General features: G+C 28.1%; 1 protein-coding gene across 1 annotated transcript; it reads right to left on the bottom strand.

Annotated features, from left to right (window-relative positions):
* Nucleotides 1–470: 470 nt before the first annotated feature.
* Nucleotides 471–1,663, bottom strand: LOC129315095 (ethylene-responsive transcription factor ERF021-like). The gene has a single exon (XM_054958624.1). It carries the CDS (start codon nt 1,617–1,619, stop codon nt 1,041–1,043), a length of 579 nt encoding a protein of 192 aa, XP_054814599.1. The 5' UTR covers nt 1,620–1,663; the 3' UTR covers nt 471–1,040.
* Between the last annotated feature and the right edge of the window lie 16,837 nt (nt 1,664–18,500).

The raw sequence follows: 18,500 nt of genomic DNA, 5'->3' as shown, positions 1-18,500 counted from the left end.
AAATTTTAAAATGTGTAACATATGAGTGTAACAAATTTTAATTATATTTATTTTTTAAAAAAATGATAAAAAATTATTTAAAATGATTTGGACATAATAGAGAAGACCACATGATGCATTAATGAAGAGAGTAGAACAAATAATTTTAAATTACATAAAAAAAATAAATGAAAGTTAAAGAAAAAATATATATAAAAGTTGTTACATGAGATCTCATAGCATTATCATAGCATTAAATAGAACAATTAATTAATTAAATTTAACAATCATATAATGGAAGAACTTCAACTTTATGACAAGTGGAACTCTAATAAATAAGAGTGCCTCGATTTAATAATAAAATAAAATGCATGCCACGTAAATAAATTTCACCCACTAATTACATAATCAATCCAGTGGGACCCTCCAAACATTTGTCTCCTCTCACAAAATACAGATGGCACTCCCTCAAACAATCACTCCTTTTCTTCTACTGTTTCATTAAATAGTAACTTTTCCATTCATTAGCGGCATGCCAACGAATTCCCACATATACTTCTACACTGTAGTGATGTATTAATTTTTTTAATTAATTTCAACTGAAAATATTGTAAAAATTTAAACAAAGTGCATTGCTCATAAGCTTATCAACGATATAAATTATTTCTTAGATTTATACAATGCATAGAAAAAATGACCTGTATTACAGTAGACAGGCCCTTTTGACATTGTACAAATCTAAAAAATATATATATTCTTATGAACAGTGCAATTTAAAAATGATTTATTTAATTAGGAAAAGGTTCAATCTCTTAAGAAATACTATTTAATTTCTAAAGTATAAACAAAAGCTGATCGGTACTGTATCGTAATCTGACTGCTGCTTTTTCTTTTTCCCTCCTCACGCATGACTTAAACAATAATTAAAAAGTAAACAATAATTAATTAACTAACTATTTAATTAATCAGTTACTGATACTTAATGTTATAAGCCATATCATATATTCTATAATTAATAAAACGTTTTAATAATAATGATCGAATTACCTATGACCTTAACCTTAAGGATCCCAAAGACAATCACTCTTCATATTCTCCCATATCTCATCATTATTCTCTTCAAACATCATCGGGTATTGTTCATCCAACATCGGTGTCTCCGACATTTGCATCCACATCCTCGGTGAATCCAACGGAGACTCGTTGATTGCTTGAATCTGCGTCGGCGACAGCCTCACGGTGACTGGGGCCACCTCGGCATCGACACCGACGGCACCGGCAGCTGCGTCGACGTCCCCTTCTGCTGCTGCTTGATTGGTCCTCAGCCTCAAGGCAGCTTCGTGAGCCGCCATGCGAATGTCGTCGGCATTGTTGGTGGCCGGACGGGGAAGGCTCATGGCGAGTTCCGGGAAGTTGAGCCTAGCGTCTCGGCCTCGGAAGTGCAGGGCAGCAACGTCGTAGGCTGTCGCCGCCATCTCCGGCGTCTCGAAGCTGCCTAGCCAAATTCTAGTCTTGGTGCCTGGCTCTCTGATTTCGGACACCCATTTACCCCACTTCCTCTTGCGAACGCCTCTGTAAGGAGAAGACGAAGCGCCGTGGGAGGTCGTAGCAGAGCTTCTTGAAGAAGAAGACATGTCCATACCCAGAAGCTTGGAAGTTAAAAGCAGAAAATGATGACAATGAGAATGAGAATGATGAAATCAATTTGAAAGAAAAGTTGGTAGTGAAAGAGAGTGTGGGGGATAAAGAGGTATTTATAGAGAGAGTGGGGGGGGGGGGGGATAGAGAGGAGAGAGGTTTGAGTTTCAGTGAGCTTCGTGGTAGCTGCACGAACGAGCGTGCATGTACAAATTAAAATCTATGCGTTCCTTTCTCTGGATGATCATAGTAATTCTAAACAAAGTACAAAATCAAGGTGTGGGTACGTTGAAGATATTTTGTTTTCTAATTATAAAAATGTTCTAGTTTTAAATCTATGATAATTTCACTCAATTTTTAATTTGAATGTTATAATTTAGATGTTTTAAATTGAATTTTTACAGTTTTAATCTTTTTCAGAAATAATATACTTTCTTTTTTCCCTTTCACTTTTTTAGTGGGGATTACATAATTTAAAAATTTATAATTAAGTCTTACTGTTTAAATATTTCTTGATAAAGTTTATAACATTAATTTTTTTATCAATATTGTGCTAATTGATTGATATTATAAAAATTTTCAGTTTAGTTTTATAAATCATAATTCAGATTTTTATATCTTTTTTAAAAAAGTATACTTTCTCCGCCATTATGCGATTTAATTTTTTTTATCCTTATAGTTTAAAGTTTTGTAATTAAATTTTTTACTAAAAATTTCACTTATCATTGAATTTTGCCAGAATTTTGTCAAATGTTAATTAAAAAATTGTGCATTTAGTTCTTATAGATTCAATTTCAATTTTTAATTTTTAATAATAATTATTAAACTTATAATTGAGTGTTTATTATTTTTAAAATTTATTACTTACATATGGGTAAAATTTCATTAATACTTACTTAATTTTATCATTAAAATTAATATTATATTACATCAAGACTCTAAATATGTATAAAATATCACAATAAATAACATAATAAAAGCACAGACAATGGAGAAAAACCATCTTTCACTTTTGATGTAATATTAAAAGAAAATAGGATTACAATGAATAAATTGAAAATGACTCATAGTTTCATACTATATATAAACGCTCAAACGTGAAATTTTAAATAATATATAAAGACCAAATTAAAACTATAAGGTACTAACTACTAATTAGGATCACATAATAAGACACACAAACACAGAGTTTATCAGTCGAGACCTAGACATTTGATTGTTAAATTATAATAATAGAGATTTAATTAAAATTGTGTAAATTCTAAACATCTAATAATAAATTTTTGAATTATAAAGATCAACCTAATTTTTAATAAAATTTGAGGAACTAAAAACGTAGCTTTCTATTTTTAATGTTAAGTTTTGTTTTGTGGTGGAAAGTGGAAGTGTGAAGAGAGTAACAATAAATATCATGGGTATGATGAGTATTGTGAAGGATTGGTGGATAAAAAAAATAAAATATCTTCAGAAATGAGGTTGAAAACACCAGACAAAGGGCGGTTATCTTGCTTAACGCGTTTTTTGATCTTAGGTGTCATTTGGGGTTAGGACCCACAAATCCAAAATTCATTCAACTCTTAAAAATTACCTTGTATCGGCATCTATCTACTTATTATATTATTTCAGGTGACAAGAAAGTTACGTTACATATATATATATATATATATATATATATTTCCTTTATGCATCTTCTCGACATGTTATATTATCATCTACGTAACTAAAAATTTATTCATTACAAGTTAATTAATTAATTTATCAGCTGGATAGGTAATGGCATCTCTATTCTGAATCTTTAAATGCATGGCAAGGATTTCGACAAACAAAAAAAAAATAAAAATTAACTTTAATTATTAGTAGACTAAAAAAAAGCATAAAAAATTACAGTAAAAGACAATAAAGGTCAGTCTTGTTAGTAAAAATTTCACTCAACTTACAAAGTTATGGGGTAAATCTCACTGTCAATGTAAAATTTTGTTAGCAAATAATTTATAAGTATCTTTATAAGAGTTGTTTAAGCTTGGAGGCGTGTGCCAACAAGCTTTGGACCTAAGTCACTTAAACCTTTTTTCATTAAAAAAAAGAAAAAGAAAATTGTATTTCAAACAAAAGGATATGAGAAAAAAGCGGGAGAAGAGAATAGAAAGATAAAATGTAATTTGAAATGACGTTGGTATGCAATAGGAAATGAAGGTACGTAACCCTACATAAAAATGAAAAATAAAAAAAATCATAAATGAAGTGTAAAGCTGTCAAAATAAGCATGGCGCTACTGTTAAAATTAAAATCTTAAACCCTTGAAAATAAGTTATTTTAAAATAGGAATGAAAATAGATAAGAGAGGGCTAAAACGGCTGGGGTCTTATTAGCTCTTATTAAAAAAACGGGGGGTGCTCTTAAATTTATCTTAGTTATCAATCTCTGAATTAATGTTTAATTTCTATCAATTAAGTTTCTTAAGTTTGCCTTATTTATCGATTTAGTTTTTATTATTTAAAAAAGAGGTAACACTGTTAAATTTTTCTCACATAAACATTAGAATATTAATGGTAGACATATAAATTAAGAAAAATAGAAATGTGTGATTATTTAGCTAGGAAAAAACAGAAACTCATTATTTTAAAAAATTAAAAATTAAATTGATTCAAAAATTAGTTAATTTTCTTTTATTTAGTTACATATGCATGTGAAGTCATCAAAATATACTTTAATTTGCACATGAGATTAATTTGAAAGTAAATTTGTATTTTCAAACTTAAATGACTTACATTATAATTTTAAAAAAATACTTAATGGAGCAAATTAATAAAAATTAAACTTGGTGGATCAAATTGGTTGAGATGGACTTGAGGAAATATATATATATATATATATATATTCCGCTCACATTAGGATTAGAATTCAAACATTGTTATTGATTATGATTGATTGGCGTGTCCGAATGTATTACAAGTCCTACATCAGAAAGCCAGTCTTATTGACAACATTAATGAAGCCGAGAAGACAAGAACGAATGACACAGAAACGAAACCTAAAAAAGTGAATCAAAGTGGCAAATAGTAAGCTGAGCAGAGACCAGCCACCAGCCACTACATCGAGTCATTGCACTAGTTGAGCCAGGACATGTTTACTTAAAATAAGGAGATTATTTGCACACATTTAAATTAAAAAAGTAAAGTTAATTGTTCTCAAAAATGAAGAAAATATTTGCCCACCGGGAAATTTTATATTATATATTTAAGGTGTGAAGCTTTGTTGCCATGATGATGACTTACCCCACTCTGCTACTATGAGATCATAAATTAATACATTAAAGTGTAAGATCTTTGTTCATTTTGAGTACTTATTAAAAAAATAGCGCCTATTGCTTATTTTTTGGGTACATGCAATTATATATGACACCACTAGAAAGATTAGATTTATTGACAATATTTTGTTTCAATATTCATAATTTTAGCGACGAACAAAAAAATTATAAAAATAAAATCAATAATCATATAAAAATATAATAATAGACAAATATGCATATACAAAAATTTTTATGTATATTTTTAAAATTTTTCCAAAAATTTAATAATACAAATAAAAATTGGATCATATTTAAAAGAAATAATACACCTAATTTTGTTGTATAATTTAATTATAAATTATATATATACACACACAATAAATGTAATGCATGATATTTTGTTCAATGATAGCATAATAGTTATAACAGTAAAGTGGTTGATAATGTGTACTAGTATATGTGTATGTGAACATGTGTTTTTATTAAAAATTGGATATTAGGATTAAGGGTTGTATGTAGCTTAACTGAGTTTAAAGTGTTTGGAAGCTGTGAGTTCAAATAAATACCAAGAAAAAGTGTGTTAGACAATACGTGGAATTGAACCTAAAATTAAATTAAGACAACGAACAATTAATTATGCTTAAAGCTAAAGGCAAACCATAAATTATCCAAGAAACACTGTTTATCGCCCAGACTTAGGGCACGTTTATGTTAACTTATAGTTATTTTAATTATGTCAAACATGAATGATTTATTTGTTTTAATTGTTTGCTTAAAATTTTAAAATAATCAATTTCATGAAGAATCTATTTTTCAACTTATTTTGATAAGTTACTTGGATTAGTTTTTAAAATAATATTCTTGTTTCCCAAAAAAGAAAAAGATCTTTCTTTTATGCCATTAATGTTTAAAGATACACAGTAACATGCCTCAAGACTGAGTTGGATGACGTGCATGTATACATATATATATATATATATATAGGGTAAATGTTATTTTTGTCCTAAAAATACCTTTAGAAGCACCTAATATTCTATATACCACATTTTGCAACAATTTTCATTTTAAACTAAAAGAAATGATGTAATTCACACTGCCGTTAAGAGAGAGGTAATGTCTGTTGTCTAGAGATATACCTCATATCATGTAACATACGCATGGCATCCAAATGAATACATAAATAGAAATTTTTTTAAAAATCCTTTTTCTGGCAACATTATTTCTTCTCCTCCAATCTTAGTTTCAACCCAAACTATGTTTTCCCTTCATTTATTCTTAATATTTTCTTTTCTCTTAACTTGCAATATTGGATACCAAAAAAGAGTATAAAATACTAGGTGCTTTGGAAAGTATAGTTTGAGAATAAAAATTATCTTTAACCTCTTAATAATAGGAAAAATTACTTTAAGGTCTTGGTCAACATAATTAACTACTCTCAAGTCTACTAACAGGTGAGTTTAAGAGAATGACGGCACTATATTATCATTCCTATAAACTCAATTATTAATGAATCTAGGAGTAATTAATTGTGTTAATCGGGGCTTTGATGTGATTTTCTTTATATTGGGCCCTTACCTACATTAAGCTATTGTACATAATTTGCCTTTTGAAATTCCATTATTTGGTGGTTGGAAAAGTTCTTGTTACTATATATTGCACTTTTTTCTTCACTTTTTTTTTACTATGGATTTCAGTGTTTTGTGCATCAATATGCTGAATTTGGTCATTTTTTAATGCATTTTGTATAAATCAAAATTCAAGTTTCTTTATGTTTCTTTTTTCTGTAAGCCACTGAATTCAAAAAGAGATCCAAACATAGTTAGAAACCATTTCAAGGAAAAAAATATCATTGGGCACCTACCCACCTCAAACAACTCAAAGAGAGAACCCCACAAACAAATGACCCATATTTTAGGAATAATGACATTTCAGAGCCCCTAGAAAATATTAATTACATTTGAGAACTTTCAATTCAAAATTTTCTTTAAATGATCAAGGATATCACTGAGATGCCTTTTAAAATTACCATTGATTTACCATTGATTTTTCTTAACATTACATATCGATCTTCTGATATTTTTTATGAATGTTTAAAATTAAATATATAATTCAAGAAGAATAAGTGGAAATTTTAAAACGCATTTAATAGCTTGGAAAAGTACACGTGATAATTTTTGTCTTTTATAATAATTTTGATATTAATGGTTCTTAAATATAATTATTGCTTCTTATGAGTCTTAAAATGAAATGTTATTAATTTTATTTTTTCATATTTTAAGTCCTATTTAATGATATATTGACTTAATAAAAGTCGCAGATTTCCACTAACATCAATAATTCCTGGTTCCAAATTAATGAAGCATCAATGTCACCCTGTTTGGTCTTTAAGTGCAAAACAATAATCATTTTCATCACTGCCACCAAAGTGAATGCGTAAATCATGTGGGCGAAATATGTGATATACTCAGGTTCGGATCCTCTCAGCGTCTTTTTTCCTCAGCGTTTCTCAGGATCCCAATCTCAACCCTTCAATAAATATCTAATGTCTCATAGTTTATCACATCATCTCATGTAAAAATAATTTTATTTTAAAAGAATAATTTTTTCAGCTTGTTCTAAAAAATTTCTCTTCGTATTTTTTTTAAATTTTTATTAAATAGATTAGGTTAGAGTTTGAATAAGCTAGATCATAAGTATTTGTTTACAGTCTAACTTACTCTGTAATTTGTTTTTAAATAGAACATGCCAGAATTTGAATAAGTCATACTGTAACTACTTGCTTATAGTTTGACTTACGTTGTAGATTTTTTTCAAACAATTTTTATTAAATAAGTTAAGTTAGAGTTTGAATAAATCAGACTATAGATATTTTGTAAAAATTTATAGGGTAATTTTTTATAACAAGTTTTGAAAATAGAAAATGAAATAAACAATCAATTTAATGAAAGAATTATTTTTTAAAACAAAATTATTTTTATATGAGATGATGTGGCAAAGTATGGGACATTATATATTTCCTGAAGGATTAAGATTGGGATTCTGAGGGACACTTAGGAAATCGACGATGAGAGGATCTGCATCTGATATACTCCCTCTCCCATTTATTATAGAGCACTTTCTAGAAAAATTCTTTAATATTAAAATAAGGCATTTGATAGAATATTAAATATATTTTTTAAGTTTTCAATATTATTCTTATTTAAACTCATTAACTACATATAAAGATATGTAATTAATGCAAATTTTAAAAAAATTATTTAAATAGAGGTAAAATTAGAAGTTTATTATATTTTTAGACAAAGTTAATAATTTAAGTATCTCTTCATGATTATGCGGGAAATGTAGTTAGAGGTGTTTTATAATAGAAACCAAATACAGTACATGTTTTTTTTAATTGGTCAACATTCACTTACACACATATTTTTCAATGAATCTAATAAACTTTCTTGTGTGACAACCATTTTGTTTTCCATTCTATTGATTAATTGTAGATATCACTATCAGGGCCATATGTGTGGCTCTAGGCTATCAAGGCAGCATCTTTAAACCTCACCAAAATCTTATTTATAATTTATATAATAATTATTAGATTTTTTCTATTAATCATTGATGTCATCAGTATTAATTATATCCTTTTGTTAAAAATATATCACCATCACATATCAGTGTTAATATTCACTTACTATCCCCATATATAAGATGGAGGGGAAATACTTTATCAAAAAATAAATCCCATCTCTTTATATCAAATTAATTTTTCTTTTTATTAGAATTATTATATTACAAAATTTTAATATATGATTTCATAAAAAAAGATATGACAACAGAATGGGTATTTTTTTAAAGGGGCAATTACACACACTAAGCATCACTAATAATTTCACTTTAGATCTCAAAACTTCTTCACATACCCTTGAAAAAATTAGACAACTTAATGCATAAAAATGAATTACATGCTGATGAAACCAAATCTTCCATATTATTCATCAGTATAACATCAATATAAAACAAAATCATCTACCATTAATCCATTATTTTTTATTGAAAATTTATTTTCTATAAATGTATATTGGCATTATATTTTTTACATTGCGTATCTTTGTTAAACAAATTGAATAATTGATAGTGGCTAGAATGATATAATTTTCCAAATATTTGCATATCTGAAGTTGGCCGCAAAAAAGTGATGATTAGAATAACATTTAAATTCATTGCAAATTATTATATGCTTTTATGAATTTTTTTTGGCCAAAATATACTTTTATGATCAATCACTTCTTTTACAAATTAAATAACTATTTAACTTTACCTGTTCTGTTGTGTCTATACATATAACTTTAGAGTAGTCTCCCCCATAACCCAACAATAATACAATTAAACCTTGATAGCTAACATTGTCAACTAATGATTTTAACTGTTAGATTGGATCAGATAGCCAGACTAGCCAAACTGCTAGCCGGTCACTCTAACAGCTCGGTTTGAACTATCTAGCTATTTTAGCTATTAGACTGGATTAGACCACTCTTGAGAGGCAGTTGGGCAGCAAACCACTTAAAAATCGTGAACTAGAGTGGTTCAACCAGGCAACCCAAGTTTCATATATTTCAAGTTATGTAGAAATTTCATTTTTTATTATATTTATATTAATATATACATAAATATTTTTTAAATTTAATTATTAGGTCACCAATTCGACCATTGATCCAACTAATTGGACCATGTAAACTGTGACCTGCTAGCTTTTTCAATTCAATGTCAAGACCAATTTTGAAAACATTGCTATCAACAACTAATACAGATGAGTCTAGTCTAAATTCAAAATTATGCATAAGGAGTAATTTTAATTTATACTTTATAGCATGATTTTTTCATACAAAATTAAAATTAAATATCTAACTTAAATCACATTAAGCATCTTTCACTTGATCTTAATTAATCATTGATTAAAAAATGTTTTTTAACACAAAATTTAAACAACGGAAAAGAAAAGAACTAAAAAAAAAAAAAAGAATCTTTCAAAAGTGGAGATGATAAGGTCCACTTTAATAAGCGTGATAAGGAATTTTGGTGGATTATTGTAGAGAAGGCACTCGCAGTTGCCCATTATTCAAGCCAATGTATGCGTATATCTTTCTTTATGGAGTGTAACTCACTAAGTAATCATTACTTAGATTATTTTTGCCACATTAAAATCTATGTACTTTATCTCAGTATTATAAAAAGTCAAAATTTAATCTCTTAGGTATAATAATAAAAGTCAGACTTTAATTTCAAAATCTAATAAAATAATTTTCAGGTCCAATTATAAGCATTTTCTCCCAATTAATCTTTGTCCAAAATGTAAGCTATGTATTTTATTTCAGTGCGTACTATAAAAAGTTAAATTTAATCTCTTAAGTATGATAATAAAGGCCAGATATTAATTTCAAAATGTGATAAAATACTCTTTAGGTCTAAAATATAAGAATTTTTTCCTAATAAATATTGGTCCAAAATATAAGCAACTTAATATTTTTAAAAATTTTCTTTTTTTATTTTACCCTTTGTATTTATTAACCAAAATTCTTGTATCTGTGAATTTATGACCTTCTTCTCACTCATTATAAAGATTTTATTGATATGTGAATTATTGTTAAAATATGCTTATCTTTTGGACTAGAGGGAATTAATATGTATTATCATGGCATCTATCACCCAAAAGTATTGGACTCATCCATCAAAGCTCAACTCTATTAGAACTTAGAAGAGCTAAATCACTCAATTCATTGAGTTACGTTTAAGAAATCCATGAGGTAACATGTCATCCAATCTATTTTGAATTAGAATGTAATGGCTCTAATACAACAAACTAATTCAATTATACCACTTTTATACCAACACACCTTTAGGAAGTAACTTGATGTGAATGTTGTCGTCAATTTACTACAATTGAAGAAATGAAAAAGGGTTATTGAGAAAGTGAAAGTGAATCTGGCCTTGCGTTTCTATTTGTTTAGGAAAACATTTATATATAAAAAACTGACTATTCTACCATATTATTTATATAATTTTGATAATATATCACCAAATAGAATTAAACTATAATTTTAATTTTAATATTTATTATCCAATTTTAATTTTAATTTTTAATTTTTTTGCACAATGATTTGAAAAAAAATTAAAATAACATGATGAAATGGAGAGAGGGAATATAGTCATAAATTAGACCAAAATAGAGCGGGAGATAGGGAGAGATACACGATCAAGGGCAGAAAAATAGTTAAAATAGTTTATGGACAAATTTAAGACAAGAGGTTTCTTTTCGAAATCTCTTCATTTTCACATAGAAAAGCTGGAAAAAAAATATATACCAGTCTCATATATTATTTTTTTTCCCATAATTTTTTATCTTTTTTACTTTTTTTTTCTTATTAACTAAGCAGTGCAAAATACAATTTTCTCTACTATTTTTCCTACTCCCTCCTTCCTTACTTTTCTTCCCAGTCAAGCGCAGAATGCAATGATGCATTAATGAAAAAAACTAACTTTAACCATATAATTCTTAAAATATGTGAAGTAGATAATTATGAGTTACTCCTTTGGTGCTTTCTATAGGGTGTAAATTAAAAAAATGGCCAAATGAGGACCTTGAGTCAAGGGGTGTTGAAAAATATAATTTAAAAATTAATAATTAAAAAATAATATTATAATTTGTTAAAATTAATGACATTAAGAAAAAATATAATAACATAAGTAAAATTATACATGTTTTTATTTAGGCAAAATATATTGAGATTTTTTTGGCCAAAAATATAGAGAAGGTTGTTATAGAGTTTAAATTTAGAATCCAAATATCTTTTATTGAATCTAAAAAGTTCAAAATACTAAAAATATGGGGTGCAAGGTTGTAAATTTCTCATTCTATATATATGCAATTTTACCCATGTGTTGGGGCTCAGTAATTATTGTGTCCATCTTTACATTTTTGCCCATATTAAATGTTAAGAAAGTTATTAAATGTTAGAGTATTTTATTTTCAGGTATGTATATCTAATAAGGGTAAAATTAAAAACTTATTGAATTTTTAGAAAAAATTAATGAGATTTAAGGTTTTACTTAATACGTTGGAATAGATGGAGTAAGATTTATACTTGAGAACAAATGTGTGATACACTAAAATGTACTCCCTCTAGTCATATTTATAAGAGAGAGAAGATTTTTTTGAGGGGTCCTATTTATAAGTCACCTTATTAAATTTGCATTGCAAATTTGCCCGTTTGACCTCTATAGAATGTTAGAGAGAAAAAATATATTGTTAAAATAAGTATATTTAATGGGGATAAAGTTGAAAAATTATTAAATTTCTAGACAAAGTTAATGAGTTTTAAATTGATTTTGATAAAACATGATGGAAGTACCTTATAAATGGGACTAAAGGAGTAGTATATATTAATTAGGAGTTTTGGACTATGGTCAGTATTTTGTCGTATAGTTGTGTCTCTCTTCTGAGACCCCCTGAATACAACAACAACATAGTGATGTAATGCATGTTTTTTACATCCGTGATGACAAAAAAAAAAAAACAAATCAGGTAATTAATTCTTAAGATGCAATTTTATAGTTTCTTCACGAGTCTCTCTATATTCTTTAGCCTACTCATTTGATGTTGATTGAATGCTGTGGAAGTATATTTGAATGAAAACTGATTGGTGGAAGAGGAAGAGAGTTTGAGAACAGCTGGATCACGAGAAGCTTCAACAAAAATTAAATTAAAGTCAGTGAATATATAACAAAACAATGAATGCAAAAGTTGAAAAATTGAGAGGATATCGGAATTAATTGTCATCAACTTATTTAGAACAAGTAAAAAACTACAATCTTCTTCACTAGAAAATCAAAGTCCAAATTGAAAAAAATCTTCACCAAAGTTGGATACAATAAGATCTCCGCGTTTCCTATGACTTGGTCTTTCTTTTGCCATCAACTTCAAGTGTCGCTTTCTTAGTCAACTCCAGCATTGAGTTTTTGTGACGACATTTTAATTTGTGCGTCACTATAGTATAGAGCTTTCGCGTATAAATTACAAAAAGGTGTAACAATGGGAACTCAATTGCTTACTCTTGAGTCATTATTCACTTTATACTGATCTCTCCAATCTGTCTAAACTTTGGAATCCACAACATTTGAGAATTAAGTTTTGATTTCGATGGATAATTAGAAATATATTGATTTTTTGTTTAAGTTTTAATGATAATTTTTAAATCATTAAATCTACAATTATGAATTTGATATGCAAGTCACAAATAAAAAAGAAGAAAATAAAAATAGGACATAACTAAGAAAATTTCTTACAATAGAAAATACTAAATAATATTGCTGGTGTACATTAGGACTAACAACTCGTTTTTTTTTTTTGGGGCTCCATAAAATCAATTTATCTTGAATCCTAAAATAAATATTAAAATTATATATTTTTTATTTCTATAATTTCATTAAAATTTTACTTTTTTTAATTAATCATTTTTAGTTTGCAAACTTCGTAACTTAGTCGTTAATAGAAAAATTCTGGTAATATTTTATGTAACTTAAATTTATATTATTTTTTATTTTTATAATGTGCAAAATTTATGGTAATAAATATATCTAAAATCTAAAATCTAAAATTGTGAGTAATAAAATAAAATTAAAGACATCTAGACAAAATACATAATTGCACTAGCTATGTTAGAAACTCTTTAAATTCGGAAGACTTAATTTTAAAATTTTAAATTACGGAGACTAATTAAATAATAAATAAAATAACACGAAAAAAATAATTTTCTTAACTCATATTTATATTTTGGTTGAAACATGTAGTAATCCCATTGGTTCAACGGCCCGGGGGATGGACTGGGTGCCATTTTATTGTTGTAGAAGATATTTGGTAAAGATATTTTCGAATTTTCCAAGTCCAAAAAAGATATATTCGAACTTTCCCATTATAAATTTGCAATGTATAGTGGTGATTAATGATTCAATGTTCTAACTTTTAGAAATTTGCAGTAATTAATGATGGCTTGTTCAATGCTCTAATTTTTCAAAATTTGCTTTGTCTATTGATGGATTTCTTAGTCTAGATTCAATGCTCCAGTGCTTATAAACTCTAAAAAGGTGTTAATGGTGTTAAATGATGGACAACATTCATATGCATCTATTGCTCATATAAGGCATGCTTGTAGGGTGTTCAAAACACATTGCTCTTGAGCTTTTGAGCATTTCTCTTATAGCTCTTGCGTTCTTCTTTCCATTTCTATTATTTTGTCACCCTATTTTTAACTTGTGTGTGGCAGACTAATTCTTAAAAATAGTGTCCTCATGTATTATTCAAATTAGATTATCTACTAGGTGTTTCAACAATCTCAAGAGTTATCGTCTATTGACAAAAATTCATCCAGCCACTTGCTGATGATGAAGTCTCCTCCATCCACATGGCAAAGGAAATAAGTAAGTAGATATTAATTTCTATTTTCCTTTCATTGATTTCCTAATTTGAAATCAAGATTCGAGTATATACCTTGATCCTCTTATTTTATGATTCTTAAGAATTTCAAGAGAAGAACTAAATTAAATTAAAAATTTTCATGGCTAGAAAATTTAAAAAGATGCTTGGAAATTTTATCTGTGGAAAAAGAACAAGTGACATTCATACGAGACTTTGGTAAATTTGATGATATGTCTTTTCTTTGGAGAGTCAAAGGAATTGTTTGACATGCTTTTATTTTATTTGTTGTGATAATTCAATTATACGTACTTTCACCATTGGTGCTGCTGGGTTACGGAATTGGTGTTAGTATTTCCATGGGTATCATAACTTTGTTTATAAATGGATACGTAATTTTTTATGTTAATATTAAGAGTTGGATAATGATATGCCGTTATAATATGTGTCAAAGTCATATACATATATACATACATACATAATATATATATATATATATATGGTAGGTTGTTATCTCACGTCTATTGATATCCAAATAATTATAATTATTGTGATGTGATTCTGCCTCTCATAAGTATTAATGTGTGGTTCAGGTGCTTGCTGAATTTAATATTTTAATTAGAATGGGAAGAGATAATATTGGGAAATTCTGATTTAATTAGAATTAGACTTATTCACAAGGTTTTGAAACTCGATTTATGCCTTGAATGTTCTACACCAAATCGAAATATTTGAATGTGCGGGGATATTGTTGCCTAAGGTGTCGAGTTACCTTTCTTTCTGTTACCTTAGTTTAAGCCTCATTTTTAAACTATTTTTCAAAATGGTTAAATGATGATCTGGAAGAAAATTAGGTGGAGACTTTATTATTTGCATAAAAGCAAATTTGAGAATTATATCAAATATGTGTGTGTGGATTGAAACGAGCAAGAAAAATCAGGTATCAGTGAAGATAAATGTACTTAAAAAATGGTGCATGACCAATTTCTCTTGGTATAAGTATTCATTTTTTGTGAATAATGATTTGTAAATTATATGTGTTGTGGTCTCCTAATAAGATGAATGAAATTAAATATCTGAAAGATGCCATGTAATATAATGAATTCCGGTAGTATTATGATACACGGATGTTAATTGAATTTTATATTCAAGTGATAAAATCTACTAATAATTATCAGCCCCTAAAGGTGATGCAAACAAAATATAATGACACCACGATGGAGTAAGAGTTCATTACTTTAAAATTAGAGGCTAAGTTGTTGGAAATCTTAAAAAAAAAAAAAATTGCCGCAAAACTAACATTTAGTGTTGATGAACATTCCTTATGGTGCTATCATGCTATTTACCAAAATTGCAGTGATTTTGTTGCTCAATCTACATTAGGGCGTCACATGAACAAGACTAGGCAGGGTAGGGCATTTTGCAGCTTGAAATATAAATACCATAGAACTCATAGATTTTGAACTTGTTTACTGTGCAATTTATTTTCTCAACTTTTGAAAATAATGCAATTTACCCGTTGCCACTAACAAAAATTAATTTTGATCGTTAGTTGACCAGAAAATGAAAAAAAGTAACAGTTAAAGTTAACTTTTGTTAATAGCAAGGGTCAGATTGTATTATTTTCAAAAGTTGAGGGAATAGTTTACACAATAAATAAGTTCAAGGCCTATAGTGTTACTAAACTTAAAGTTCAAGAGGTAATTTGCTCATTTTTCTTTTTATTTAATATAGGAAGTTTTTATAGGAGCAATATTGCATACATAAAAACACATAATTTTGAGTTCAATATGTGCAAAATATATAATAATATTTTTTAAAGTGTTCTATTTATAAGTTATGTATAATGCTATTTCTTAGACTTTTTTGGATATAGGTATGTGTGAGTGAGAGATCATATGTCTTTGAATAAGAAAAGGAAAATATAACTGTTTGTCCTTATATTTTTAGTGTGTTTTGGTATTATTCCTTATATTTTTTTTCACTATCCCAATTCCCTAAAGTTTCTATTATCTACAACATTAGTCCTTATAACTTTAAATATGACCATAAGGACTTAATGGTGGCTAACATATACATAAACTATGTTGCTCTTGCGCTGCTTTATTAAAATTATGATAATTTGTATAAAAAATCATTGGAAGGAAAAAAAAAAGGTGGGACATTAAATTAAAATCCTTAAACTTGTAATAGAAGAAGACACAATAGAGAGAGTAGGTAGAGAAGATAAGCCATTTAACTCATATAATATCCAACTTATGATAATTTTACCAACTCAGCAACAAAATTAATAGAGTTATGTACTAATTAGTATATTTAAACCCCATTAATTATTAGTTTACATACTTATTCTCCATATTTCACAAAAGTATGAAAGATTTTGTTTCTCATCCCTAAGTCCTTGGCTAATGGGCAAGTATAATACTTCTTTCAATGAAAGCATTTAGTAGTTTGGCCATTAGGTCAGAAACTAGAACCTATAGATTTGTTAGTCTTCTTAATGTTACTCCTTAAACAAGAGGGGCACCTAGAGCAAGTGAAAATCTTATGGTTCACTCAGTAGGATTAGGGTTGTAAGTCTATTGGTACTATGTGTCTTGCATAGTAGGACTCTAAACAAAAGGGTACCTAGATAGTGAATCTATTTCTATGGATTTATGATAAGCTCCTTCAAGGGTGTTAAGGTAATTTACTCTAAATGTATTTGTGCTATATGTCTTTCCTAAGATCATTAACAAACGTTTTGATAGTCATCCAAGAAGCTAAGGCTTAAACAAATTATTCCTATTAAAGAGGTCATCATAACTGGATACATATTTTGATGCCGTAAAAGTTTGTCTAAGGTCAAGTAGATGATTATATAGTTTTCTCTTGTAATTAGTTGGCCTATACTTCTCCTTTAGTTTGTCTAAGGTCATCTTTTGTTTATAGGTGGTTGACTTAAGTGCTCTAGGTTCTCTTAGACATTCTGCTAGTATTTCCTAATGGATCCTATAAATTTCATATTGGCTAAGTGATCACACTGCATGTCACTCATATTGTATCAATCAAAGTAGTCATCTATAATAGCTAACTAATCTAGGAAGTTGTAATATCTTGATCTTTAAATAAGGAATTACTTGTGGCATTGAGGTCTTAATTGAGGAATTCAAATAAGTATTTATATTATTTTGAGGATTAATCAGAGAAATAAATTTGTATTCAAGATGACTTGGTTAATCAGGTGTTTAGGTAATTAATTAGGACTTAAATTGGGTCAAGAAACATATTAGGGAACTAAATCAGATCTAAAATAGGTAATTGGGTCAAATTGGTGCACAAAAAGGGTGGAAATGGGCCTTTTGATGCACAACTACACATGGAAAAGCACAACATAGTGTTTGTCTGCACCAGGATGAAAGGGTGGAATGTCCCGTTTCAGTAAGCAACGTCCGTGTGTGGATGAGGCTATTTTTAATAGCCCCTATTTTGCATATCAGACAGAATGCAATAGGAGGGGGAAAATTTGACTAGAGGTTCAATGAAGCTCCATTAGGGCATGATTTTTTGGCATCCTAGGGTCAGTTTTAGGCCATGAATCCACTTAAATGAGTTTATTGTCCTCCATTCTGCTATTCTAGCTATTTTTCTTCAAGATTGGGGTAGATTTTCAAATTACTATTTTTCTATAGGATATGTAATATGAACTTTCGGCAATTTATTTTTGTTATTAAGGTTGTTGAGAGTGTAACAAATGACATGGAAAATGTATTTAAAATTAGAATTAGAATTTGAAAATTTTGGGTGAAATCCTAAGCTAGCCTTTGAGGTTGAATATGAGGATTCATTTGAATTATTAGGATATTTCTTGATGCCTAGTTTTTTATTTGAGCATAGATAAATGTTTCTAAGGTGTTTGGTGACTCAATGCTTGTGGATGATTTTTTTTAGAGCTATTTTTGATGAATTTTTAAATATGTGATGTTGGGAATGATTTAAGAATTTATTTCGATTGTAGGAGTGTAAGAGGATTTTATAGAATTTTTTAAAGGGTTAAGATGTGTCCTAACCTTGATTTAGCACCAAGTGTGGGTTAGGCCTAGACTCCCTAACTCTATAATTAGAGCTAATTGTTGTTGATAATTATGAAATTAATAT

This window comes from Prosopis cineraria, unplaced genomic scaffold (assembly GCF_029017545.1).
Source record: "Prosopis cineraria cultivar Desert tree isolate PC_DT_omini unplaced genomic scaffold, ASM2901754v1 PC7, whole genome shotgun sequence".
NCBI lineage: Eukaryota > Viridiplantae > Streptophyta > Magnoliopsida > Fabales > Fabaceae > Prosopis > Prosopis cineraria.
This window is presented reverse-complemented; position numbering and strand designations above follow the sequence as displayed.